Raw genomic sequence first — 27617 nt, forward strand, 5'->3', positions numbered from 1 at the left:
AGCTGAAAAGTGCAAGTCGTTGCGGAGGAGGAGGAGGAGGAGGAGGAGGAGAAGAAGAAGAAGATGAAGAACGGATAATTATTAGGTACAGGGGTGGGTATTCAGGAGGGGGATGTTTAATTGAACGAACCGAGGTGCGACTCGTCGAATTTAAGCGGGCAGGGGTGCGTTTTGTGGCGTAAGATTGCGACGAGGACGAGACGGGTAATCCGTGCCGTTTCGAATCAAGCCCGCGATTCTTCTTCGCGGACGCGTTGACGCGGGAACTCATTTGAATATTTGAATAATAATACGCGTACATACGCCCAGGCAATTCGTAACACAAGCATTAGCCAATTTAAACCTGTAGCAATACCGGGCCCGATGCGACATGTACGTAAGAACAGTACCTGTAACTCTTGCTGCAATGCATATATTGTCAAATGACAATAACCCGGGTATTGTGTGATCTTGTACGCATGAATATGTGCATTATATGTATACCTATGTATATCTACACAACGCTGTTATATCTGTTTATTACATACGGGGCTATGAATCATTCCAAATGCGTTATTTCTTTTGTTTTCGATGTTTGTTTTTTTTTTTTTTTTTTTTTTTCTCTTTGCAACACACCATTTGTAATTTCTCTTCTTTTCTTTTTTCAAGTATAATAATTGACTGCCCACGTTGAATATCAATCGAGAGTGAAACAAATTAGGATTAGTCATCAATATGAATACGGTGTATAGTCGTTTTGTCAATATGTCATAATGTAGAAATTATAATCTGTCAAGGATTGCCTTTCGTCTAGAAAACACATCAGAAGCGCCCTCTTTGTCACGCCTGCTTTCAATCACGTAAGTCTGGGCTACTGTGTATAACGTTATATGCTTAACGTAACAGTCTAATATAATTTCATTTCTGCGGCAAATCGAGCGAAAGAAAACCGTATTCAAATGATTTTTATAAATTCTCGACACTCACTCCGGTCATTTATAACGTCACTTTTCCATGTTTGATAATTTTTATTATGTGCGATGATTTCAATTTGCGATGTAATATCATTCTTACGATTAGCAACTGCAGCCTCGTGGAAAAAACTATTGAGATCAAATACGAATTCATAGGCAACAGCGGAGCACCGGTCAAATACAAATGTATCTGATCACGGATTAGAAACACGAGTGACTCAAAATTCCGAATCTCTTAACCCAAAATAGAAAAACTATCACGAATTTGAATATCACAGAGACGATTCATGGTCTAGTATTTGAAAGTGTCAAAGATGCACGTGCTCGTTCAATAATTATTACAATCAATTGTGTACCCAGACACTAGATCCTCAACTAAGGCATGCGCAATGACGACTTCAAAATATGATAACAATAGAAAAATTGGCATAGAATTCAACCAACGCCGTGGTCAATTGAGCATACAACGACTGTACGGGAAAGAAAAGACTGCATGAATTATCCAATAACAATCATGGAACTGAGAAAAGTATTACGAGATTGCTCGTTAAGCCAGCGAAACAGGAAAAAAAAGAAACACAAGCGGATCTCCCGATCCCGTTCTATATTATATGTATCCATAGGCAACGTAACGTCCTCCGCGAATATCGCAATCGCGCGTCATTTAACAGAGTCAAATGTCAATTAACCGGTGTGATCCGGTGCACCGGATGATATAGTCATGCATTGTGACAGGATAGCGGTTACGAGGATTGAATTAGTGGTAAAAATCCAGCGAGGAGGTAGCTGCCGGTGTGGAAGTTGCGTTAAGCAGGGGCGGAGGGAGGAAGTGGGGTGCTGGTGGGAGGGGGAAGGTATTGCACGAGTCAGTAGGTTGTCAGAGCCTCCGGGGCAGAATTGCACCATCTCGACAGTTAGACCCCTTGGGCGAACCGTCGGCCTTATTTACCCTACCCAGCCCACCTAGCCTAACCCAACGTAACGTAAATCAGCCCAACCTAACGTCGAGTTCGCGCTACGGCGTGCGTATGAGGCCCAACCCAACCTAACGTAACGCAGCGCGACGTAACGTTGGATTAACGAAACGCAACGTAAGGTTAACGTAACGCAACTAATACGAACGAATGACGGACCAACGGAGCGTAGGTAGGCAAGGTAGGTAGGTAAGGCCCGATGCCTGGAGGACCACCGAGGTCTGCATTACTCATCGCAGGTGAACGAGAGTCTCGACCGTGACACGTGACGATGCGAAGATGTGTATAAATATGTATATTTCTCCGTGGGAGAGGAGTAAATATATATAATAATAAGAATATTCACAGAGATTGTAATTAGCGCGATTAATGATGTTTCTTTTTTCATCGGTTGGACGATGAAGAACAAAAAAAAAATCAATTATAAATTGGCCGACACCGACGACTGATAGTATCTCTTACGTAACGCGTCTGGAAGAAGATTCACATTATCGCATTTATGTAATAGGTATATTTTTCACGTTATTGTTGAATATCCATACGTTGTATATCGATGTATAACTGTAAAATTTTACATCTCCGGACGGAGGAATATTTTTTCAACCACGTCGGTAGCTTTCTTTCCCTCTTCAATGTATAAAAGTTGGATTATTAATTGACGTAAGAATTTTTTAAAATTATTTTCATTCTAAGAGATCAAAGTAAACGAAAAGGAGTACATCAGTTTTTTTTTACCTCGAATATTGTCTGGCGTTTCGCGATGTCCGCCTAATGGTTATGAGAAATTTATTGCACCTATTACAGTAATTATTTTTATGACCGCAGCCGACACCTGAGCCGTATAAATTCACGAAAGTTCAAATCCAAAGTTAACGGCACCAACCGATCATCTTAAAAATTATAAGGAAACTCTTTTTAACCGTCATATTTTATCAAAGAATTATTGTCAATGTCAGTGCGAGATAGTTTTTTGATAAATTTCATGAAGATGTTAAAATTATATGCGTTCCAATTAATTATTTCGAAATCCCAGTCATCCGTTCTATGACTCAACATCTCTAAGGCATACGTAAGATTGTTCCTGGTAAAATAATTCATATTCGAAAAGGGGGGAAAAAAACACTGATTCACCTCTCAAATGCGATAAAATTGAACGAATTCGAACGAATGCGTTTATCGGATGGTGTTGAGATAAAATTGATAAAAATTGTTCAATTCTTTTTTTGTCTACTATTATTTATTTTTTCGAAATCCCCCACAACCTTCGCAAGCTCCCTAAATCTGTTTCGCCGTTTAAGAACGCAGCTCCGTTGATCGACGCCGTGCTTTGCGACTTCGAGGTCCGGATTTAAACCGGGAGGTTTCGCGGTTCGCCTTCAGCGATGAAATGCTTTTGATCCGGCGCTCTCCGTTTCTCCGATTCCGTTTGCTCTCGCCGCCTCTCTCTCCCTCTCTCTCCCTCTCTTTCTCTCTCTTTCTCTCTGCACCGTATTTCCGAAGCAATCGTTCGGGTCAGGTGTGTGCGAACGACTCGGCGACCGGTAACTCCAGCTGAAAGTGAGTTGATTTCGAGTGCAGAGAGACAGACAGACCCTGTCGAGTTCGTGTTCGCCTTCAGCGTTACGCATGTATGTAATATACGGGTATGTGTATAATATAGATACACAGTTGCCCCCCTTAGGGAGTCGTCGAAGAGGGCAACAAACTGCGTGGCGGACACGGACTCGTGTCAAAGTTTCGACGAGGGTGCAAAGAAAGAAGAGAGGCGGAGGAAAAAGGAGGGAAAAAAAACTGTAAGACTCGAGGGAGAGGGAGAAGGAAAAAGAAAGGAGGAAAACGCGGAAATTCGTCGAGAGCGTCGCGTTTTTTCCCCTGCATCCGCGAAAGATCTTTGCACCTCGTCGGACGTGCGAGGAAGCTTTATCGGTCCTGCATTTGTAACGACGAAGAGAAACTGGATGATTATTATTGGCCGACACCGGCAGCTCATCGTCAGTTGCGTAATCGATGATCGAACGCGATGTAATTGATTTGCATGTCGAAGAATATGGAAGGAGGAAACAATCGCGAGAAGAAAAATAGCCGCCTCCGGTTAATATTAATTTTCTTCTTCTTTTTTTTTTCTTCACCTCGGGGGTCTACCGAACGATCGGTTGCATCCTCGACACCGATCGGCTTAACCCCTCTGGATTTGAGCCACCGAAAATCGAATCGTAGCTGTATGTATTATACTTGTGAAACTTGCAAGGAGTTAATGTTCAAAGTTGTGAAACGAAACGTGGCACGGAAGACCAAAAATAGTATTGGTGCATTATACGAGTAATCGTATGAATATATTACGTACCCACGTGTATGTGAACCGAACCTGCCTATGCTGAAAATAAACGTATTATACAGATGGAAGGTATTAAAAAACACTGCTGTATAATAATATTGTCCGTCGGTTCGATGTTCGAGCAATTAGCCCGTTGTTAAAAGCAAAGTAAGTAGCCTTATATGTATGTATACACACACACACACACACACACACATGTATAGATATATATCTCCGTGAGGACCTCGAACTCCTAATACTATATAAAATACAATAATATAGATATGTATGTACATTGTACATGTACTCGGTAAACGAGGTCCATCGGTCCATGTAATAATAGCGATGCTAATAATAAATTGAGTTTAATTTCGAGGTCGGATTGCGAAAGGATGCGTTCTAAAATCGGGATCTTCCTTCGGACGTGCAATGTTCTACTTTTTTTTTTTTTTCTTCCATCTCTGTAGACGTGAATTATCTAATTTTAAGCTCAAGGCATCTGCAATTTTATTCGCACAGTTGTATGAAATCTCGGATGAATTGGCATTGTGAATAGGATTACTACCGTATTTACCTATTTGAAAAACGCGTCTTCGGTGATCTTGAAATCACTCTTGATTCTTAAATAATTGGTGTTATTAACGAGGAAATTTTTAACAGAGGAACTCTGCAAAAGGATGAAAACGAAATTGCATCCCCGCAGACTACGATCCGAGAACGGCTGCAAAATTAGGTTTTACTTGTGTGATAAATTGTCGAGAATCATGATAGTCCTTGTCAATGCAGGCGAATAAATCTTTTTCGATGAATACAGCAGGCATCAGTTTAAGGATACAAGAAGTTTTGCTCAAAGATATAAGTTGGCATCGGATAAGGATGAGGATATCGCTGTTCCAGAATTTAAAGATTTCGTTTCCAAAATTGATGGGGAAAAAAAAAACAAATACAGTCAATGAATTCGAAATTTTTACAGAGATCCGAAGTAAGGGTAATGCTAAAAACTTTTGGGATTTTTAATTTCTGTAGACGACTGTCGCATCTCGAGCAAAAGAACCATTCGATTTCGATGCAAGGATGATTAAGTAGGTACACACCGAATAGACCTTGCCAATAATTCATTTCTTCAATAATTGCGTACGGCGTGTCAATAGACGAAGGCGAAAAAAAAAGGATTTTTCATGCAGCAAAATCTGTGGTGAAATCCTCTTAACATTCAACACTTTGAAGATATATAATGAGTGGCTAAAAACACCTACGTACAATCATCATCCAGTAAACTTAGCGAATCCTCGTGACTTTCTGTGTACCCACGATGCATACAACGAGCATTCGGGCACACATACGTTCGCTATTTGTAAGCGCACGTAGTATACCTATATGTAGAGGTAAAATACTTACGCACGATGTGTGCAGAGGTACAAGGTATGTATAATATACGCGGGGCACATAATAAGATTAAACAGAGGCGAGAAGCCGGTATAACACACTACACAATATTATAGCGCACACAGCTTCTTTGAGGGAGAAACCGAGTGTCGCAATTTATTCGTACATATGACCGAGATGTAGTAAGCGATAGTATGGGACCATTAGCTTCGGTTACAGATCAATTTTTTTGTTTACTCTCTCGCTTTCGTTTCTTTTTTTTTTTTATTTGTTTTCTTTTTTTATTTTTATTTTTCATTTCAATCTTTCCTTTCTTCCGTTCCCTGTGATTTTTTCCTCCTTCTCTTTCTTTAATTAATACGCGACGCCTTATCCAAGCAGCGGTTACGTTTTTACTTATCTCTTTTTCACTCGGCCACGTGTCACACACCGAGGCTTGAATAAATAACCGTACGAAAGAAGTCCAACTTTTGCATCGCGTATTGTGCTTGCACGCTGCATTCCGTTGAGGCAGAATTTGTTTTTTGTTTTTTCGTTTTTGTCAAATATCTTATATAGCCGCCTCGCGACATCAATCAAACGTTCTTTATCATTCGCTATTTAAGGCATCGTCCGATGTATACAGGTATATTATATACTCGTGCATAAATCGTTGTATAATTATTATATAGCCGACATTACGTTGCACGCGAAATTTCATACGAGCCTCTTCGTTAACCCGAGTCAATTCAACTCTGGCAACCAAGGGCACGGTAAACTTTTTCTTTTTCTCCCTCCCCGTGTAATAATAACGTACACGCCTTCGCGTGATGTTTTTTTCATCCTGTGTATTATCTCACGGCTTTTAATATGCAAGCGTATTTTAAGTGTGGCCATATAATTATAAGTCGATACACTATTGAAGTCGAACAGGCGCGGTGCTTTTATTACTTGTTAGCCGTATACCTAGCCTCAATTGATATTACCTACGTACACTCGTGTTACATGAATTTCGAAATTGAAATCTCCGCCCGAGTAATAATCCGTTGTACAATTAGTCGTTAAATAACAATAAAAAATCCTCGCCGTAATCGAGGCTGCTGCAAGCGTGATTGAAAACAATAATCTTTCCATTATTGTTCAAAAGTTACGACGAACTCGACGTAAATATACATACATACATACATACATATTATTTTATATACTTTTTAACGTAAAAAAATGAAGTCAAGTACGGATTCTAATACAGGCCACGACCAATTTCATCGATATTTCATGCCAACTCTCCGTCGCTGCTTATAATTTGACGCAGAAAATGTGAATCAATGTTTCAAACATACCTGTTTTCCATTCTCGTCTCGAGAACTAATCAAACGACTTGAGATCAAAGTTTGCCCGCAGCACGAGCGAGTTTGGTAAACGAAATCTCTTATGAAAACGTTTGAATAATGACATTCAATCTGCGACGGAGGCCCCCTAAATACGAGTACATGCTACGGGCATCGGCGTGTAACTGGTTCCAGAGTTAATTAGTAAGCGATCGTTGCCAAGCCGCTGCACGTACGAATGACTTGGTAATTATATCGATTATTGATAAAGAGGCTGGCCGGAGTTTCGTGTCGTGGATTAAATTTGTGAGAAATATCAAAGATCTGGTGGCTGGTGGCCGGACGAGTCGAATGAATGAACCCTTTCCCACTCCGCGAGTCAAACGCACGTCACGAGCACGTGTCCGAACGGAATGAGGTGGGAAAAAATTGTAACACTTTTTTCACACCGTAGATTTGTATGAATCGGTAACGAATGACCGAGTTGAAATGAAACGTCGCGTTGCTTCCCGACTTACGATTAGTTTCTTTTTCTAGAAATTATACTTGACGAATTTGTACCGACAAAAATTTCCACTTATGGTTATCGCACACAGTCGTTGAGTGTTTTTACTTTTCACTGTAATCGAAAAATGTTCTACCGGCTTCAAAACGGTAATGAATTTCGTACGACAAGCTGAAACTAGAGAGTCTCGTTTCAGTCGCTGTTCTTTCCGATTGTGTTCATCTGCACGATACTTATTCGGCTGAGCAAACAGATTCAACATTTGAATAATCAGAAAATGTTGATCTAAACAAATTCGACAGTGTTTAAACCGTTATTACAACGATACGTGGTTTACCAAAATGTCCTAGTAATTATAGGTATAAATCTGCGAATAACTTTTGTGTTTCTGGCTCACCTGTGCTAGAGTCGCAACGGTCAGACCGAACGTGAAGGCGATTTGAAATACCGTTGGTTTCCCCGTCGTGTCCCATGCGATGCAAGATCCGCAGCCAATCAGAACCAAGAGCAGCGTACCGAGAAGTTCGGCTATCAGCGATCGCCAAATTCCGATTTTCGTCACCTCGTGCAGGCCTAGAAAAGCCTTGGCGCCTGTGAACGTGAAGGAGAAGAGGAAAAGAAATTAATTCAATGAACTCCATCGATTCGCCAGGAGGCTGAAGTTAGTAACGTTAACGTAACGAAACAATTTTGGAATGGATTTGACGGACTTGGCTCTTCAAAAAAAAAAGAGTATATTTTCATCATCATGGTTTACTAAATTTTCGACATCGCTAAAGGTACGGAGTAAGGATTTTTCCCAGCCATGCATCGTTACCGTAACGTTTCTAACTTCATCCACGTGACTCGCTCGATCATTCGTCCTCCGGACGATCTATGGATCCCAATGCTGCGTGCAGCGATACAGCGATACACGATTTACCGTGAACATGATCGTGAACTATTCCCAAGGTTACGAATATCCCGCAACGCGAGATTCCAGGTACAATCTACCGTCGATGCTTCGCGGCTCGGGATTTGTTGATTGTATTGATCGGGACTAATTGCGTTATTATCACTAATGCGCTGATTTCTAATCTCGACGTCTGTACGAACTTGTCAACTTTTGTACCTACACACGCGTTTTGACAGGCGGCTGCATTCTCGTCTCTGCTGTACGTTAATTGGGACAATTTTACTCAAAGACCAGCCGTGCAATCTGCCTCTAACGGTAAATGGATTTCTGCAAATAATAGAATTACACGGTCTGTTACCGTACAACAGTTTAATTTCGATTTTGACGATCCGTCGAGCTGTGACAGCTTTTACGCAACCTCAATATCCTCGCCGTTTTAACATTCATTCAACTCTACGACTTTATTCCTTTTGCAAGCGACTGACCTGCGCAAATAAAAAAAATATACATATATATTTCTTTTTCACAACGTACGCGCCACTGTTGCTGTTGCAGCCTCGATTTCGCAACGATTTGAATCTGACGCCGTCACAGCTGAGAAGATTAATTTAATTATATCACCGACATCCATTTAACTTGAGAAATTAATCTCAAGATATGTAAGATAATTACAATTCCAAAATATCGCCAACATATAACGGTGTACCTGTAATAGTAATTTGTTCAACAATGAGCTATCGGCCTCATGATTTTGCAATAATTTCACTGTGCGCTCGGCCAAGTTTTTTTATTTTATTTTTTATCTTTCTTTTTAAACACTTCTTGCGGTTTCGCGCGTCGCGTACAAAGTTCCTTTGCATAGGAATATTTTTAATCAAGTTGATGGACGGAACCATTGACGTACCTGTCGGTTATTTCAACTGCAAAGCCTCCGCAGCGTCTCTCTAGCACGAAATGCAACGAAGGAAAAAACAACTGGTCACGATCCGATCGAGGTAATGATGATTATAATGATAGCAATAATGACAATTGCAGTGTGATTGGAAAAAGTAACCGTAACTATAATGGGAATGACGATCCGAAAGAGGTAAATAAACTATTTTAATAAACATCGGAATACATGCTCGCACCCTATAAATATATAAATTATAAACATGTTATTCATCGACTGTACATTGCGTTTTGTTTCTTCTTCCACCGCTTTCAACCTTGTTTTAATCGTTTTTGGTTTCACTCTGGTTGATGATACGATTACATGCAAATAAAAAAATAACAAGACAACCTGAGATTCCTGAGTTAGTTTTTTTTTTTTTTTGTTTTTTCTTCCGCAATACTACGACGTTTTGTTTTCATTTTACACCTTGTCGAAGTTGTATTTGAAGAAAATTGTCGGGGTAAAATCTTTTGGGATCGAATCAGAATAGCGAATAACGTAGGAAAAGAAATATACAATTCTATGAAATGAGCATAGCAAGTGACTTTGTAAAGATTTCGGCAACAGTGAGATCTGGTCGAGGGTAATTTTTGCAAGATGTAAATAACAATTTTCAACTACAGCAATAGCGCGTCACGCGAAACGCAGACGAGTGTTTTCAATCGCACTTTCCTCTTCGATTTAAGTTTAGGTACATCGACGTCGCTTCCCGGCAAAAAATAAACCTTATTTTTTGGAATGAGATCGCTGACATCAACAACGACGAACACCGCACACTTTTGCGTTATTCACTGGATATATGCAGATAAACTTGTCGAGTCAAACCTGATTTCGAGTTGACATTTATGCGGGGTAAATTAATCCATTGGACATTTTGGTACAGTGTCGTGAATTCGTGTTTAATGCCAATTTTTGAGAACCTGTTTCAATTGCTTTGGGATTATTTGAAAGAACATAGGTCAGCAGTCGAAGGGAAAATGTCGATGAATTCGACGGGATTCACTGATTAATTTTCCAATTTACACAAAATGAAAACAAGTTTGTCAGGGAAAATATTAAAAACATTGCATGTTTTGATCTATACACTCAGTAATTTATACACGAGGAGTTAAATGGCTTTGAATTCTGTTTCGATGGTCGTGCAGATACAAAACACGCTCGAATAACGTTATTGTCTCTGTCCCCGAAGCATTTTTGTTAATCGGAATTTATTATCTCCATTTCCCCACCGATTTTCGGTATGTGAAACTGGCAATTAGCTGTATTGCGTTTATAATATTCGAGAGGAAAAAAAAAAAATTCCATTAAACCCTTTCACGCACCGATAGCGATGTATGAAATTTGACTCGATGCCGTTTGATTCGGGTGATGTCAAGTGCTTGACAAATCAGTCATTCGTTAAATTGAATGGAATGAGAAAACAAGGCGGTCGATTTTTGAAATTTTACCGCGAGTGATAAAATGAAGTGAAGATTAACTTGGGCTATATACCGCAGGTATAATAACAGAATTCTTAACGCGCAGGTAAAAGTGTTAAGTGCAACCGACAGCACGTGTTCGATAATGTGTATTTGGTACTTGTTAGTGTGGAAAAACACGTCGAAATATCACCTTTCAATTTTCCGACTTCTGTACAAATCCGTGCTTAATAACAGCTGCAGTTTTAGCTCGAAGCTAACTTAAAGTTAGATAACGAGGAGCGAGGACATCGCGAAGAGTGTCTAACAACCAAGAGAACTGAACCGTTTGAAAACGACGCGATAAATAACGGTGAAAATAAAATTCGAACATACCTTGGGCCGGTTTGCTCATTTTGAAGATATCAACGGTACGTCCTATTCGTGTAAAATTCTTGTCGTTGGAGATTTTCGTCCAGATGCAAGTATCCCGATTTTCGGTAGAATCGACTAGTCGAAGGAGCGCGTCTGAAATGCCGTCCGGCGGTTTCGAGCGTCGTAGGCGAACTGCGATTAGTCAAATCCGTTCGGCTAATGGAATTTGAATTTTCGGAAAATTTTTTCAGCCGTGGTGGTACGGGGCAGAAGCTGTCCGACGAAGAGAGAGAGGAAGATGAGGCGAGGGAGAGAGAGAGAGCAAACTGCACCGCGTTTCGATTTTACTGGTATATGAGTATGGAGTGAGCCCGGCGAAGGTTTCGCCTTGATATACAACGTTGTTCCCCCCACCGTGAAACCCTCCGGCTTCCCCACCACATCGACAACTGGGAATTGTAACTATTTAACTACTATTTTGATCTGGCTCGAACCGAGCCGGCCGCCCGAGGAGGACTCGCCGATTCATCCTCGAGCATCTACCGTCGTGGAAAGTGACTTTTCTTTGTCCCTGATCGAAACGATCTGCGAAGGAGCGAATCGACCGCGAATCGCCTCGTTCGCCACACCTCGAGTCTCGGGGACCGCGATTCGTTGCAAGCTGGATACCGCGCTGGAATTATTTGCGAAGCGATACGGACGATCCGCGACGCGGAGAACATTTTCGGCCGGGGTTGAAGTTCCGAATTTGAAAAATTCCGAAGGCGGTTGATTACGGATTATTTGGGAGCGAAACTTGGAAGTAAAGGTATAAAAACTTTGAAGAAACCGCAAAGTTTCGAATGGTCGGAAACCCGACGAATCGATGTTCCGAAATGCGAGTTTCCGAAAATTCAAGTTACGATAGAGCAAAGTTCCGAAAGTTAAAATATACTCACACAGCGGAGTTTACTCGACGAGTGGGTGTAAAAAATCAGACTAACCGAAAATCGGAACGACCAGGATTCCGAACGTAAAAATATCGAAAATCCAAAACAAATAAAAATTAAAGTGGTGAAATTTCACCAAGCTAGAAATTCACAGAACTAGATATCTTGGATCGTTCGGGATTTCGATGTTTCAGATTTTTAAATTTTCTCATTTTTGAACTTTCGGAACTTCGACTCGTCGGAGTTACGCCGTTTCGGCATTTTATTCTTTCGGAATTTGGCGCTTTCAGAACTTTTTAAATTCAGAATTTCGACCCCGCCCCAACATTGCCAATGCGGTCAATTTTGTTCCGCGAAAATTTTTTCCAACGAGACTAAATGCGAGTCGGTAATTTTCCAGAATCGAATGCCTTGCAAAATTTTCAGGATTTCCATCACTCGGTCGGGTATATTATTCTCTCAAAGGAAAGCAAAACATTCGTGTAACTAACTGGTGCCTGGAAGTTTCGATGATGATGATGATTGTTACTACAACATTTCACAAATTGTAGAGGAATGTTTTACGACTCTTCCAAATTGTGTTTTCTGTCTGCTGGTCATTATCATAATACATATTAAAAGTAAGAAAAATATCTCACCTATAGCACCGTGTCAGATCAAGAAAAGAACTTCTTCGAAATTCCAGTAAAAGGTGACGCTATTTTCACCATCCTAAAATAGAATTTTGAAGAATATTTTTCACCAAAATTACTATGGGATGCCTGTAGAGTAGGTGGAGAAAAAAAAAATAAAAAATTAAAAAATCACCGTGCAGTACGTGACGTAGCACCGAGTGACGCATTGAATTTAAAAAAAAACTGATGATCCCATATTGTTTTCTTCTATCTATAACGTATCAGCGACACATACTTCGCAAACGTCCGGTATAACAAAGTACGTTATGTGAGATATTTATATTACCTGCATATAATTCACGATCGCACGCGGTGATTCTCACGTTTATAGACGATGAAAGAAATTGTTGTTTAAAGATTATATCAGAGCTCGTAATTATTCCGCGGATGATGACCAACAGGTACGGACACTGGAATGAGAAGCGTTTCGCATCAACGATCAACGATTCGCGTTTCGAATTCTTACGACAAGCGTGTCGTCGCGTATTTTGCATAGTTCTTAACAAATTGTCGTATATATATGTATCTGAAACGTACTTTCGAGCGCATTAATCGTTATCAAGTTGAACGCTCACGGTATCGTAATGCAAAACACGCCTCGAATAACGCTCTACATTTATATCATATAAACCATGCGTCATACATAGCTTTGTAATCGGTTATTATGGTATTTTATGGGCAAATTTTTTGCAAATAGGTATACGCACCTATGTATACACGTCACATACTTTTCATTACGTAATAAGTACAACACGTTCACAGTTCCCGGCAATATTGTTAATATTCTTTTTGTGATTACCGTACATCTCGGACGGTTATACTTTACGACTCGTTACGATCTTGTTCAAATTTCTCTCAAAATTTATTCCACGGAGCATTAAAAAAGAGATACCCGCAAACTCGGCGCGTCACAAATTTTTCACAAATAATATACCCATTACATATTATATACGAAGATTCGCTGTCATGTTGTCAGTTCTCTTAATTCGCAGACAAACGAAATTTTTCCCTCCACCAAAAAACGTGACAAAAGAAATAGAATTATAAAAAAACAAAAAACAAACAACCTATGAATGACATGTATGAACAACATATTTCAAAAACACTAAATCCCATTATGGATTTAACATTCAGACGTGTACGCACAAACGAAGGAACTGAAAATTTTCCACAAAATGTGACTCCGTCGTTTCAAATTACTAGTTATAGGTGCACAAGTAACAACGTTGATTCAGATGTGCAGAAAACTAAACGGTACCTAAAAAATTTTCGCAACAACCCGTATACCGCAGAGCGTATAATATACACAGGTATAATACCTCTCGGAGTCGTGCACAAGATTCTCGTTACAGTTGCACCGCTGAGTATACACGCATATATATATATATATACATATATATGTGCGTTTGTGTGCGCGTCTCGAGGCAGTAATTAACCATTTTAATTAGGACACGGAGCAGCGGCAGCTTCTGCAAACAACCTAGAATACCTTCGTCTCTACTGTAAATCGAGCCACGTTACGCGTTGTAACACCGTTTTACGTTCCAGGCATGTGAGTATAAGGTCCATACAAACATCGGCTGTGTACACGACGTGGCTTACCTCTGCAGCAGAGGCACGTGAAGAAGCATCGGCCCGGCAAATAGACACGCGACGCTTACGATGATAATACGATACACCTTTGTTATATCACCCTCGCACACACACGCCCGTAATTGATCAAACCGACGACCTTGCCCTGCAGGCAGCCATATTACACGCACACGCGAAATTAATCGTTGATGGTGCACGGTTGTGTCTTATTACGCGAATATCGCCATCCGTCCCCGTCACACGCGATTATGCCACTCGAGTTGGGCATGGACCGAATTCCGTCTACGCTGCTTTTCGGCCTTCGTCGTAATATCATTTATTCGCGTCGTTTTACATACGCGCCGATTAATAACGGCCGAGGCGTAAGGGCTGGATTATTATGGGGGGAGAAAACATTGCGGGACAAGTTTCTCGGAGAAATACGAGAATCGGAGTTATTCTTACCCTTCGAATCGTTGCGATCATTCTTATACCGATTTCACTTTTTTTCGTTAAATCGACGAGTAATTCCTTTGCTTCGAATTTACGATGCGCTCGGATCCAATCAATTTTTTGGGACAAGTGCGTTGGTTTTTTGTTGAAAATTGTTACTGGCGTTATTGTTATTATTATTTTTCATCGAAAACTGTTCGAGTAATCAAGGCATCGGGGATCGCAATGTATCCACTCGACTCGAATAATAATGTCTCCTGGAAGAGACGATATTTACTTGTTGTTTGTGACGAGGAAAATTTGGATCGAACAACCTGTGCCTTATCCTAGGAAATTCATTAGATTCACGTGCAAGCGAAGTGAAGCGTGTAGTTCATAGATGTTTATTGGCTGCTATAATTCGAAATGTCCAATGAGCGGCGACTTCCCATTAAATTACAAAGCCCGGATCGGACGCTGCAGGAATGTTTTTTTCTACCAAAATTAAAGTTTTGAGGGGGGGTTCCCAAATATAACCGATATTTTCTTATACATACATGTACATGTACGTCTTCTTTTTCGCGATTAAAGATTCGGTTATTCACTGACGATGTAATCAGTTATGTGATGGACGGAACAATCAGACAAGGCCACGTTGACACGTTGTACATTATCATCTGTCAATTGTCAGGTTTGACAAACGTCATTTGGGCTACTTCCGGCGATAAAACACTCGTAACATCATTATACGTGACTCCGACATTCGATGTAATTCAATCGAATGTTGTCTGTATAAAAAAACTCGCTTTTATAAAACCGAGACAAAATTATTGTTTAATCAAAAATGAAAATTTGTATTCAATCAACGACACAATTTTCTAGATATACAGTCAACGAATATTTCGTATCGACTGATTGAGTCCAAGCAACAAATATATCGAAATGATTTCATGAAATCTATTTTTCGAAGCCGAAGGAAAGGATTTCGCACAACAATTGAATTACTCTGTTTTTTCCTTTGACGACGAAAAAAGTAGAATCACCCCTCTGATTAATTTAGGTTTCTCTGTATTGAGAGTTACAGTACACTTAAACAAACTCAATACTTCACAACTTGCTAAGAATTCGATTAATTCAAGTGGTGAAACTATAAATGCATTGATCACGTACTTATACGTCAAGTATCACGAGAATCGATAAATAGTCGATTATGTTTTTTGCTCACCTCCAAAAGACCCAATCAGCGACGGCAGTTGCAGCTCACGCAATAATTTTACTACACTGGCATCTCCCATTTTTAATTGAATAAAAATTTCTGTGATAAATTCAATCCGCAACGAGACTGTTATTCTCAATTCACTGCCTGTGTAACGAACGTAGAATGATCCACGTTGATTGTGACTATTTCTCGTGAAGCGCGTGCGCGTTGACGGAGTTTTTTAAAATTATCAAAATATCTGATTATCCCAGTAAAACTTGCGCCGACGAAAACCATTTTTTTATACATAAATATAAAAAAAAATGATCTTTCATTGGTACTAATAAAATATTTGTCGATCTTGTGTTAAAATTGACAAAGGAATGATTGAAAAAAAAAACACCGCTTTGAATTCGACGATGTCAATAATTTGAAAGAGTCGGTTAATCCTCAATTCATCCCAATAATACGCTTGCCGGAAATGCCGGGCTAAATTCTTTCCACTATTTCCTCCGATATCCCAGAAACGGAAAATTCCAAACCAAAATCTATAAGTCTTCTCGACTCGAAAGACTTTCGGTAAGTCAAAAGCGGTGTTCGCAATTCCGCTGTTCGCAAAACTTTCCGCACCCTTGACAAAGGAGGGTAGTTTATCTTATCCCAAGAAGCCGAGAGCCGCAGGTCGGGACAGAAAAATGCATGCAGGTTTCTTTGAATTTCAAATTTAAAAAAATCACTATTGGAGTTTCAAGCATGAGTGAGATCGTAAGCGAATTTTTAACATATTTGAAAAGAAATATCGACGTACAAGCCTTTCGCTGATAACATCAGTATTTTCTATTTTTCTATTAAAAAGATACCAATCCACGGCTATCTCGTAATAATATCAACGGGAAGCATAGTTTTTCGACCAATCAATTATCTCCGTGCATTAACCGAGATCAGGACCTCGTCCGCGATCTCGAGAAGCCTTAATCGAAATTACCGTCGGTCGTCTAATTGCGAGAGGCGTAAGGATGCGAGTCTCCTTCGCGTCGCGTAGCTAATCAGCAATTAGAATAACACTTGCCTTTCGTATTACCCGTTTGCAGAAGGCGAGCAACGAGACGAACTCGCGTTATCCGTGTTAGCCGTCTCTCATCATCGGCTGTGCAAATGTGTAAGTGAAGGATGTCGATGCAGGCATAACTCAGGCATAAGGTTAAGGTTGCCCCGGTGCGGAGGTGTGCGTGTTATGTAAACAAATATTACGTGAAAAGGCACATCGCGCAGACACGACGCTCGATAAATTATTACTAATATTATGCCTGAGCACAATGCGCTGCGTATCGCGCTTACATATTGCTAGCCTCGGCGTTCAGATGTTGGTTGATTAGAAAAATTCCCAATAAAGGAAACGAAACGTGCCGCAGATGCGAGATTAATTCAGCACACGCACCGCGTTGGCAGGTAGGCATCGAATAATCGCGAGTCAGTACAGCCGCCGCTTGTTCGCTCGGTAATAATTAATCAATTAATTAATTAATGAGTTACGTGATATTTTTATCCGACGCTTTGCACAGGAGCGGCGGCGCGTTTTGTGGCAATATTTACGCGGGTATTATACACGATCATACGTGTGTGCGGGACCGTTGTCGTAAATTGGATCGATTCTTTTTTTTTTTTTTTTTTGGTCGTCTAATTTCACTTAGTTTGTACTAAAAATTGGGAAATCTGGTACAAGTATAAAGAGATCCAGTTTCGTCGCTCTAATTAATGTATTTTACACTATCTTAGAAAGTCATTTGAATGAAGTTTAAATTACTCGATTGAGTCACGGTCAGAACATATATATATATATATACACATATATAATGTAATAGACGCGTGAAAGCGGTAGATTGGCATCACGTCCGTCCGCGGACTAGAATCTCGAAAAATTTCGGCTAATGTATTGTTTTTTGTGGATTCTAATCTAACTTGAATTACACGTTTTAGAATTATACCGTGCGAATGGGTCACGGGAGAGTTCAAAGACTTGTATTATGCTCGACATAATTGCTGCATGCTAAAAAAATTTTCTTTCGAACGAACCGACGTCGCGAAGGATGGTTAAAAATGTATATATTGCGGTTTTTAAAACTTCTCAGTTTGTACAAGAAATAACATGAACGCGATACTCTCGTTAATGCGTGCTGCCATTTTGTTAATTGAGTGGAAAACCATCATGGGAATGATTCAAGCTTCGCCTCGCGGTGATCGACTTACACAATTAGATATGCCTGACACGGTGTGTGCAGTTGTGTGTTATAAGTATAATAAATGTAAAGCCTGCAGAACGACTCGAATACCTGACTACTTGTAAAATTAATTATTGAAGAGCTGCGCAGTTGAGTCTATAATTACGATGCTTTTTCCATATTGTTGTTCTTCAATATATATCTGGGACGATCGAATTATAACTCGGTACTGCGTCGCGGATTTGTTGTAATTCCAACTTTTGCAAGAAACGATTCAGACGAAGGTAACAATTTCCGACAATAGAACTCGCAAACATTTTTCGCATCGCTTGAAGGTGGTTCAAAAAATTTTCCACCAGGTTCGTTTACCGCTTTCTTTGATTCCTGCAGCGACCCATTATAACGGCGGACGGATAATCTGGCAAGTGCGTTTACTTCAACACAGTTTGCAAAAATTATCGCACTGCGGCGTTTTAACAATCTCCGATTTACGATGCAGATGCTCGACTTCTCGGTGCGATCAAACGCGATTGTTTTGCTTACGAGTCACGGTTTTTTTTTATTACATCTGCACATTCTTGGATACTTGCCACGAACCAATCCATTCCTGATCATCGATTCCCCTGGAAAATTTCCTTCCGATCGACTCGCAAGCGAGAAGCGAAATAAACGCAGAAGAATCTTAGATCCAATCGAACGACCGAAGTGATGACGCGAAGTTGTGAATTAGGAATGACCAAAAATGATCGATTATTTTTTCCCGATTAACCGAGTATAATCAACGAATTTTCAAACTCGATTATTTTTCCTCGCGATCGGTTTTTGTTTTCTACTCCCACGAACGACGCAATACAATATCAATTTTTGTGAATCAAGTATCAATTCAATCGTAAGTACCTATTTGATATAACGAGTGAAAGATAAGTGATTATCTTCATCTGATGTTGAAAAATACTTTGAATGAAACTGTTAATTATTCAAAAACTTTTCCGCTACTAAGACTACGTACTGAAATTTACGAAATTTCTGTTTCAAATGCACCGTTCCAAAAAAAAAAAAAAAAAAAACAATGCGAAACAATCGATCAGCCCACTAATTTTTACCGATTCAATCGAGTCGTGTCCGATTATTTTTAGCTCCGTATCGATCGCCATTGCGGATAATGGACAATAATTTGAGATCCGAAGAAAACAGTTTCTTGCTTCGATTACAGCTCATCGTTTCTACCACTGTGCATGGCAGCGCAACGGTCCGATGACGATTTTCGTGTAGGTAGTTCGTATCGCGTACTCGTGTAGGTATGTTACTTACCTACATCCAGAGGTTTCCGAACGATCGTGTTAAACGCCGCGTGTTTGTCGGTGGTAAACTTCTCGGCTCTATATGCAGTCAACAAGCTGTTTGCCGTATTAACGTGTCGCATAACGAACGTAAATTGGTAAACTTAAGCCTAGGAAACTGGCGGTAATTGTTTGCGAGTTACCGCGAGCAAATGTATACCTACGAGTTCCCTGCTCGAATAGGAAACGGTCACCGGACTCACACGCTAACAAATTAAATCGAGTCGATCCCCCTGACAACATCTCGACTCGATGTTTGACTCCTAAATTTTTCAACGCAGATAGCAACAGCTGCTGACTTGGCCTTGGCCGCTGATCAAAGTGTCCAGGATAATGCGATTGGCTATATTTATACACCAGCAGCAGGGCGGTTGTATGAAAATGAGGTTCGCATGATGCGGACACTGATAACCGCGACAGGCAATAATTAGTCACGGTTCTTGAATTCACCGTGCCACGTAATTCCCGATTAACTCTTTGTACTCCTGACTTCGTCGCTTCCCGATCGTTTAATCCTCTTGGCGTCGCAAAATCTCTTCCAGAGGTAATTTACAACCAGACATCTGGTTCTCGAATATATTCTACCAACTTTCACTGGATCCTTTAGTTTTCTATCCGCATTTTCTATGCCGAACTTTTCAAGTACTAATTACGTACCTGCACTTCTCCCACCACTCGACAAAACTTCGATCTGTCAATCTACCGACGAGAACTTCGTATCAACGATCAATCACATCGATCTACTATATTTATCGTTGATTTTAATCACGGTCGAATCTTATTCGAACCTGAATACCTGTAATCCCATAATAATTACTATTGCGAGGGCTCAAAGATCAGAATAAAAAAATCAGTCATATCTGGTGGAAGGAGTTTTTCCGAGCCCGCGGAATCATCGATACGAAACTCATTTACACGCGATTTAATTCGACCGATTCGTGACTCACTGCGTAGAATAATGCTTCGGGAAAAGACGACCATTATACATGCGCCAGGCACGGTACCTAAACTCCGTGATTCCCCAGAACGTTCTTGGCTAGACATCGGATGTAATTACAACCATCCCAAAGCAATTACGTAAACAAGCTTTTTTACGGCACAAAATCAGACATTCAAGCAATAACGTCGCTTCGCAACTTTTAGCTGGTGCATATTAGTGTCTGTGTGCATTCGGATATATTCGCGTCTACGTCGTCGATCTGCGCAGTTTTTGCAAGCATACAGGAAGAGTCCGAGTGGTCTCCACTTACGGTCACCGTGTAGAACTAGCATTGTCATTGTATAAGAAGAATGAACAAATAAATAAATAAATAAATGAACAAAGAAAGAAAAAAGCATCGACAAAATACGGCGTGACGGACACGCTCTTCTCTAAGCAGGATTATTATTTTTGGATCCTTGTAACGCTGTTGCCGATCATTTTCGTAATCGTCGATAATTTCTCGTTTCTCGAAATTAGCACCTTTTCGAAATTCATTTATACATGCACACTTCACTACGCATCCCACCCGAGAAATGTTTGGCACTGATTGCTCGGTCGTATTTTCTGGAATGCCAGATCGGTATTTGTGCATTACATTTTCGAGTTTGAATTTCATTCCAATCGATTATGAATTGACGTGTAACGAGATCATTTATCCCGATCTACACAGACTGCTCAAATATCTCCGTAAGAATTCGCAAACTGTGCGATCATCGGTATCGGAATTAAGAGAATATTAAATTTGAAAGAATTCTTCGTTTTTTTCCAACACAATTTTATCGTCTGTTCGTACGGACGTTAGAAAAGTATTTTCAACCAAGCTCACTTTTAATCATGCTCGTCATTTCCGTGAGGGATAAGGCGAGCCAGGGTTGGGCCAAGGGTTTTTTATTTCCTTGGCTCCCTCAGGGACGGGGTTTGGCCGGCACCCCTTAACCGTGATCTCGTGCCAGAAGAGGAATCGTGTAAATTCCAAGCCAGATAATAACGAGCGAGTCTGAGGTCACGCTTCTCGTATATATTGACCTAAATGATGAGAAATTTTTGGTCGGTTTGATCGGTGTTCTTTTTCACCCGTGGCCGAAAGAGTGGAGCGGCCTCTTTTTTTTCTGGGTCAAGGTTGCCACGTGGGGTGGGGTCGTAAATTACACACCTTCTTTTACCCGTCATCTCCCCCTCGGAAAGTACGAAAAATTAGCTTGCCCTGCTCGTGATATCGTAATTATGTCATGTATATCCTGACATAGAACGTCGACCTTTACATTTTACAACCCCTACTATTGCAGCGAATCGCGCAAGTCACATCGGCGAATATTATCGCTCTGCGATCAGCCTGTAGTGTAACATTAATAACGTTTGAACAGTATTCGGTATCAGGATTGTCAGGAAACAGGAAATTGATAGCGTCATACGGAAAGTGACCCATGTCGAAGGCTTAATTCGCTCTAAAAGTAGGTCTGTTTTTGGTAACGTGTCGACAATTAGATTCATTCGCGATCAAGATAATATTTTTAAAAAGCTCCCCAATCTCGAGTCGACGATATTTGATTTGAGAAATCCGATGCCCGTTCGATTGTCCGTTGGTTTCAAACTTGGCTTTGGAATAAAAATAGCTGCAACTAATCGGATCGAGGCATTTCTAACTTCCTGCTTTCGCATGATCGAATAGATAAATTTCACGCGACGACGCATCCAGCACGTTCTCGACTAGTCTCCAATGGATCTGTAGTTGAGTCGACACGATTCAGTGGCGGCTAGCATGTAGATTATTACAGGTTCGAAGCCAGCCGAGCGTGACGATCGGATGGAGACAAGAAACGCCCGTGATATAGCGCACCTTGCGTAGGTACGCGGATTATTACGTAAACGGAAGGTGGGATCCTGCGGAAGTGTTGAGGTGCGTGCATACATAGAAAATCGTTACTTTGTTACACGCGTGTATTAGGTGTATCACGCAAGGCGTATGCGATCAAAGTCAAGGTCCACTGCAGCCTGTGGAATGGTAATGGTCAAGTTCGGAGTTGCATGTAAACTACACGGTTTCTAGAGTGTTAGGCGAGCGAGACGCGAGCGTAATTTCCATACGCGCTTCTTTCAAGTCCGTCGCATTTTTAATTTCCCGTTCCCGTGTTTTCAGAGAAAATAGGAATTTATTGTGACCACCCCGAGAGTGAAAAGTTGAATTTTCACCAGATCTCGACGTTTCAAGGCCTAGAGAATCACCTCCAATTATTTTCAGATGGACGCCCGTGTGTGTATGTATACGTGTACGCGTGTGATCAATTCTTTTGTTCGACGATATCTCGAGATCGAGCCATCGGATTTTTATGATTTTTCTTACAGTCGACGCGTCTTTTACAAACTTGGAAGCGATTTTTTTAGACCTTACCTTTGACCGGTTTAGTACTTTCCGAATTATTTGAATAACAGAATTACAAGAAATAGAATAGAAATGTCGATGTCGTGCGAATGGATGAACGGATTCGAATAAAAATTCGTACCATATGGTTTTTTGGATTGCTGATCACGAATCTAAGCTTAGATTTCCAGAATTTAAAATTCGCGCATTCAACATGCCGGTAAAAAATTGTTTGCATTTCGATGAAAATCGGTACTTGAAGATTTTTTCGGTTGCTGATCACGAATTTGACACTGAGCTTCCAAAGTTCGAATGAAATGATGAAATTAGTATTATTATTATGCATATTATTACTATTCCAGCTTGTAACGGGTATGAAGACGAAAAGTTCACAGGCTGGATCATGGTCAGCCCAAATCCACTTTTTTTCTTCAATTTAAGGAGAACAAAAAATTTCAGCAGCCTGGAAACTTCTCAATGTAGTTAGTTGGCTAAAAACCGATGCCATTCATTCAATTTTATTACGAGGTAGTCGTGCGTCCGTTATATTTGTCAAATTATATTCTTATTCGCGAGCTACGAAAATCTCGATGGATTTAAGAGAAAAAGAAACGAGACAACACCAAGGAATTATAAACAAAAGTTTAGGTGTAGATACTTAGTTTCAAATGATTACAGAATCGTTGAAAACCTGGTTGATTTGTTCAATCTCACTCTGCAATGGATCATTTTACTAAAAAGACTATTTTCAAATATTTAATTCATTGGCAATCTTATTTTCATCATATTGGCATCGTTAAGCATTTAACTTTACAATGATGAAGCGATTTTGATTATGATCAACAGATGGCAATGCTGAATCGACTTTAACTGAAAAAAAGAACAATCTGTTCAGTAACTTTGTAGAAAATATAGTCTTCTGAATAAAATCAGCCAATATAGAGAGAAATGGAACGAATCTAGAAGGTTTTCAATCTTTTTGAAGCGGTTTAAAATAGAGCATCGACATTTAAGCTTTTATTTAAATTAGAATTCTAGTATTTTCAACGTTTATATTTCCAAAGATTAGATTATTAGATTATATTCACGTACCTTACTAAGATAACAATTTGATAAATCACGAATGTACGATTGTCTCGTAGTAAAACTAACAAGGGAAGTATCGATATTTGAGCAAACAACATCCTTAATTATTAGTTGAATCCGAAAAATTCTGCGTATCGAATTGTTATAAGATAAGAAAATGGACCGTCGATTGTTTTCGATACTATTCCTAATAGCAATTATTCTTGAAACCTCTTTAAGGAACGAGCAGGCTATAAACAAAATGTTTATCACTGATATTGCGTATACCGGTGGTCGCCTTTTAATACAGCATGATAAAATACTATCGAATGATGAGTTTTTTTGACTACGCGTTAGGCAAATTATCATTTTTATATATTCCGATAATCGTGTTGGGCATAACCAAACTGCTGATGGGAGCCATTATGAATAGACTTTGACAAGTGGTGAAAGTACAAATCGGAAAAACTCACGAGAATGGTTGTCGGGTGTAAAACTCAAATCACCACTGCGTCATTTAACGGAAAAATGGTGACATTTTAATGAAATGAAAGTGAAGAAGCTCTTTTCGAATAATTTGCCGAAGGTTACTGTAAAACAGGATTTATACCTACTTTGTTAACGAATAGAAAATTTACATACGAGTAAACATCCGATCGTCTATAAATATTTTCATAATTTCCGTCATCATGTAACGCAGTGAGAAAAGGTCAGACATGTTCTTCTCTCGTATGAATTACTGTACAACTTGTCTAATTTGAATCAATGATTACCGTATACAAATTACACAGGCTTATAAAGCTACACGTGTCATTCTCGTATATTAACAAACCTGTAAACAAATTCTCCCGCGATAATCCGCTTGTGTGTTATACAGCTCGAGAATGTTTTGTTTGCTGTTAATTTTAGTGGTTATTTCACCGCGTTGATAACGACGGCAAATTTGTCCATTAGTCGTCGTCCGTGCGAAAAGCGATGCTGCTGCACGTCGACTCGAGCTTCGTATCCTTCGGTAATTCTACAAGCTTGTATGGAAATAATTCTAGCGCAGAATTTTTATTACACTTTCATTTCCCTATCTAATGTATAATGATAATTACCATGCAATTCCGGTATGTGGGTCGGGATTAATTCTTGAGAAAATCTACCGGCCGTTTGCTTTATTCAGTCACGTTTCTTATTAGACGAGATGCTCGTTACGTAGCATGTGCGTGAAAATATTCATTCCAATTCACGTTGAATAAAAAATGAAGAGCTGAAGTTCGCGATGAGATACCTTGAAATACAGGCAGGTAAATACGAGTATTCAGCTTCGATCAAACATTTTTAATTGCCACTTTCGGTCAGTTTACGTAGACACGCTGTTTTAGTCTAACCTTTTACGCGATGTTACGAAAGCTAATCGCCCAATCTCACGGCAAGTTCTTCCCGATCCAAAATTTATTGGAAACGTACCGAACAATTTTTGCTTATTTTTACGCCATTCGTTGGTGTTTTGTATTTTATTATTTTGACTGTCAATTCCTTTGCCGTGTGTTTATTTTTTTCAAAAAACTGAAAATAATCCAAACACTTATTTACGGCTTCTCTAAATCGGTTTGTTGCTTTTGGTAGTCGATCGTGACAACACTTTCAAAATTTTCCTCGACCTGACGAAGCCTAAAAATTGACTGCTCATTCCCCTCCGAAAAAAACAAAAACAGTGAATTCGACTACAGTTACCAGTCTTCGAAATCCGCTCGATACATGTTTTTCGGCATATCATATTCGCCGATCATTTCCTACAGGATAATTTAATTAATTTCCCACTTTCAGGCGCAAATGAAAATCAATCTAAGGGGGGGAATATTCGATAGTCCAGCATGCTTTGCGATTATTTGGCGCGAGGCAGCACCTGTCGAGCCTTTTGCCACGCCGTTCAGTTACCTGCATGTCCGAGCGGCCAGTCGCTATTCGCATTCACGGTGAGTAAACTCATGCAACAAATTTATTTCTCATAATTCCATGTATAAAACAACAAGTCTTATCGCCTTGCCAGATACGAATCAGCCTGACTTCCGTCTCAAATCCTTCACCTCACATCCTCTGATCCCGCTTAAAAATATGTAATTCGGAAAAAAAATAAACGTAACGTACTATTTTCACACACAGACGATGTTTCTTACGCTAAACAGTGAACGAGAAGGAAAAAAATATCGGTGAACGTATCGGGATTGCAAAGATGTGTTAAAAAAGGAAAGGTAAAAATTTCTCGAGGACTCACATGCACGTATCATTCCCTTCGAAATTAACTCTCGTTTCGTTCCCACGTAATTATAATTATAGTTTCGTTGCAACAATGCTATTACGTCTCTTTTCAAGTTCATTGTCAGTTATAACAGGAACCCGGTGTTTTTCTAGGCTCATTTTTTCTCCCCTCATCCACAAGTCGGACAACCAGTCGTCGCTTGTGCATCTCATCTATGCATATAATACATATGTAGGTATGTAGGGCGTATGTACCTGTGTATAACTGTCATTGATTTTAGCCGAGTGGAAATCTAAAGCGACCATGCTAAATCAACTCGCTAAAAAAACGTTCGTGATTTTACGTTTTGTGGGAGATTTGAATTACAAATTTTAACAGTGCAAACGTTTCACCCACCGATCTATACAGACGATCCCCTCTTTTGTATACGGCAAACTTGAATTTATCTCAGTCATTCGATGTCAGGTCGTTAATTTTTAGTTCAGTCACTAATTCAACGACCGCGTTAATAAGTTGAACAGATACAACCTGCGGTAAAAACTGTTAATTTAACCATAATTATACTTTACGTAACACCTTGTTCGTGTTTATTCCAGGTACCAGAAGATCAACGAGATACTGATATTGTTGTGCCTTGTGGTTTTTTTTTCTTCTTTTTTATCTAGTTCGTACTTTACTTTTGTTTATCTTGCGATGCGGTCGCGATTCCAGCGACCGTGTAATTAGATTCTGAGTCAACAATATGCATTGCGTGGAATCACGCTCTACGTTCATAATAATATGTAGTTTTTATTTTCTTCATACTTCAAACAACAACCGCGGTTCTGATTGGAGCACGTTCAGGATGAATAATATAATTATTGATCAAGCATTATACAAATAGAGAGTAAGAATTGAAAATTTTCCAATAAAATGCTATAAAAAAAACTCTCAAAATTTCTAAAACAAAAACCCATGATCCTATACCTTTACCGAGAACTCGTGCATGCGTAATTGCGTTTTATGCAATCATTACGAAGGTGATTTTCGTTCGTCGTAACGTGCAGTAAATGGATACAACAATCAGCGGGAACACCTAGTAATTAGCCGTAAGTAATGTATGGAATAGTCGCTGCACGCGGGAATAAGAAACGCTCAAATTACACGGTAGATCGTATTTGAGTACGGATGATAAAAATCGATCAGTGTGTAAAACTGCGAAAGACTTTTCTAGTGGTTTTTGGTAAGCGTATAATAACAGCAGCTGTAATGATTGCTCAAAAAGAGACAATGCCCGTTGTCAGAGTAACATTTGAAAGAGACGCGTATCAGTCGTTGAGAAGATTGTTTTCATCGGACTGTACATGTGGCAATTTTTTGTTCGCACCTTTACTAGACAACGTGGGTGGATTTGAAAATCGTTTCGTACAACTCCGTTCTTGCACACGTTACTTGTACCGTATACCTTCTCTCTTTCATTCAATTCTCTGACTGCATCACTTCTGACTAATCTGTGGTACTTAACCACTGTCAATCGTGTGTTATTATACCATATGCATGTACCGAGAGGACGGATCAAT

At 39.8% G+C, this 27617-nt stretch overlaps 1 protein-coding gene and 2 long non-coding RNA genes across 7 annotated transcripts in view; 2 read left to right on the top strand and 1 right to left on the bottom strand.

The window, feature by feature from the left end:
- The window catches only part of LOC107226113 (aquaporin AQPAe.a), a 39722-nt gene that overhangs the window by 7918 nt on the left and 4187 nt on the right, over window positions 1-27617 (bottom strand). Inside the window, exons 1-2 of one of the 2 annotated variants that reach the window (XM_015666810.2) lie at window positions 11062-11193; window positions 7837-8030 (exon numbers count right to left, since the gene is read on the bottom strand). In XM_015666810.2, the coding sequence (XP_015522296.1) occupies window positions 7837-8030; window positions 11062-11080 (213 nt within the window). In that variant the 5' untranslated portion in view covers window positions 11081-11193. Of the gene's footprint in view, window positions 1-7836; window positions 8031-11061; window positions 11194-27617 lie in introns of those variants that run through there. The other variant, XM_046735452.1, reaches the window with a different exon arrangement.
- LOC124293657 lies at window positions 494-11268 on the top strand. The gene is made up of 4 exons (XR_006903545.1): window positions 494-505; window positions 1740-1745; window positions 7257-7261; window positions 11180-11268. It is a non-coding gene; the product is annotated as an uncharacterized LOC124293657 (long non-coding RNA).
- LOC124293655 lies at window positions 18709-26979 on the top strand. Of its 4 annotated transcripts, XR_006903542.1 has the most exons (4): window positions 22425-22641; window positions 23108-23224; window positions 25626-25774; window positions 25962-26979. It is a non-coding gene; the product is annotated as an uncharacterized LOC124293655 (long non-coding RNA). The 4 variants fall into 4 exon arrangements; XR_006903544.1 differs by lacking the exon at window positions 22425-22641 and adding an exon at window positions 18709-18953 and having other exon boundaries at window positions 25626-26979; XR_006903543.1 differs by lacking the exon at window positions 22425-22641 and adding an exon at window positions 22027-22283 and having other exon boundaries at window positions 25626-26979.

The sequence above is a fragment of the Neodiprion lecontei genome, chromosome 3 (genome assembly GCF_021901455.1).
Source record: "Neodiprion lecontei isolate iyNeoLeco1 chromosome 3, iyNeoLeco1.1, whole genome shotgun sequence".
In the NCBI taxonomy this organism is placed as follows: Eukaryota; Metazoa; Arthropoda; class Insecta; order Hymenoptera; family Diprionidae; genus Neodiprion; species Neodiprion lecontei.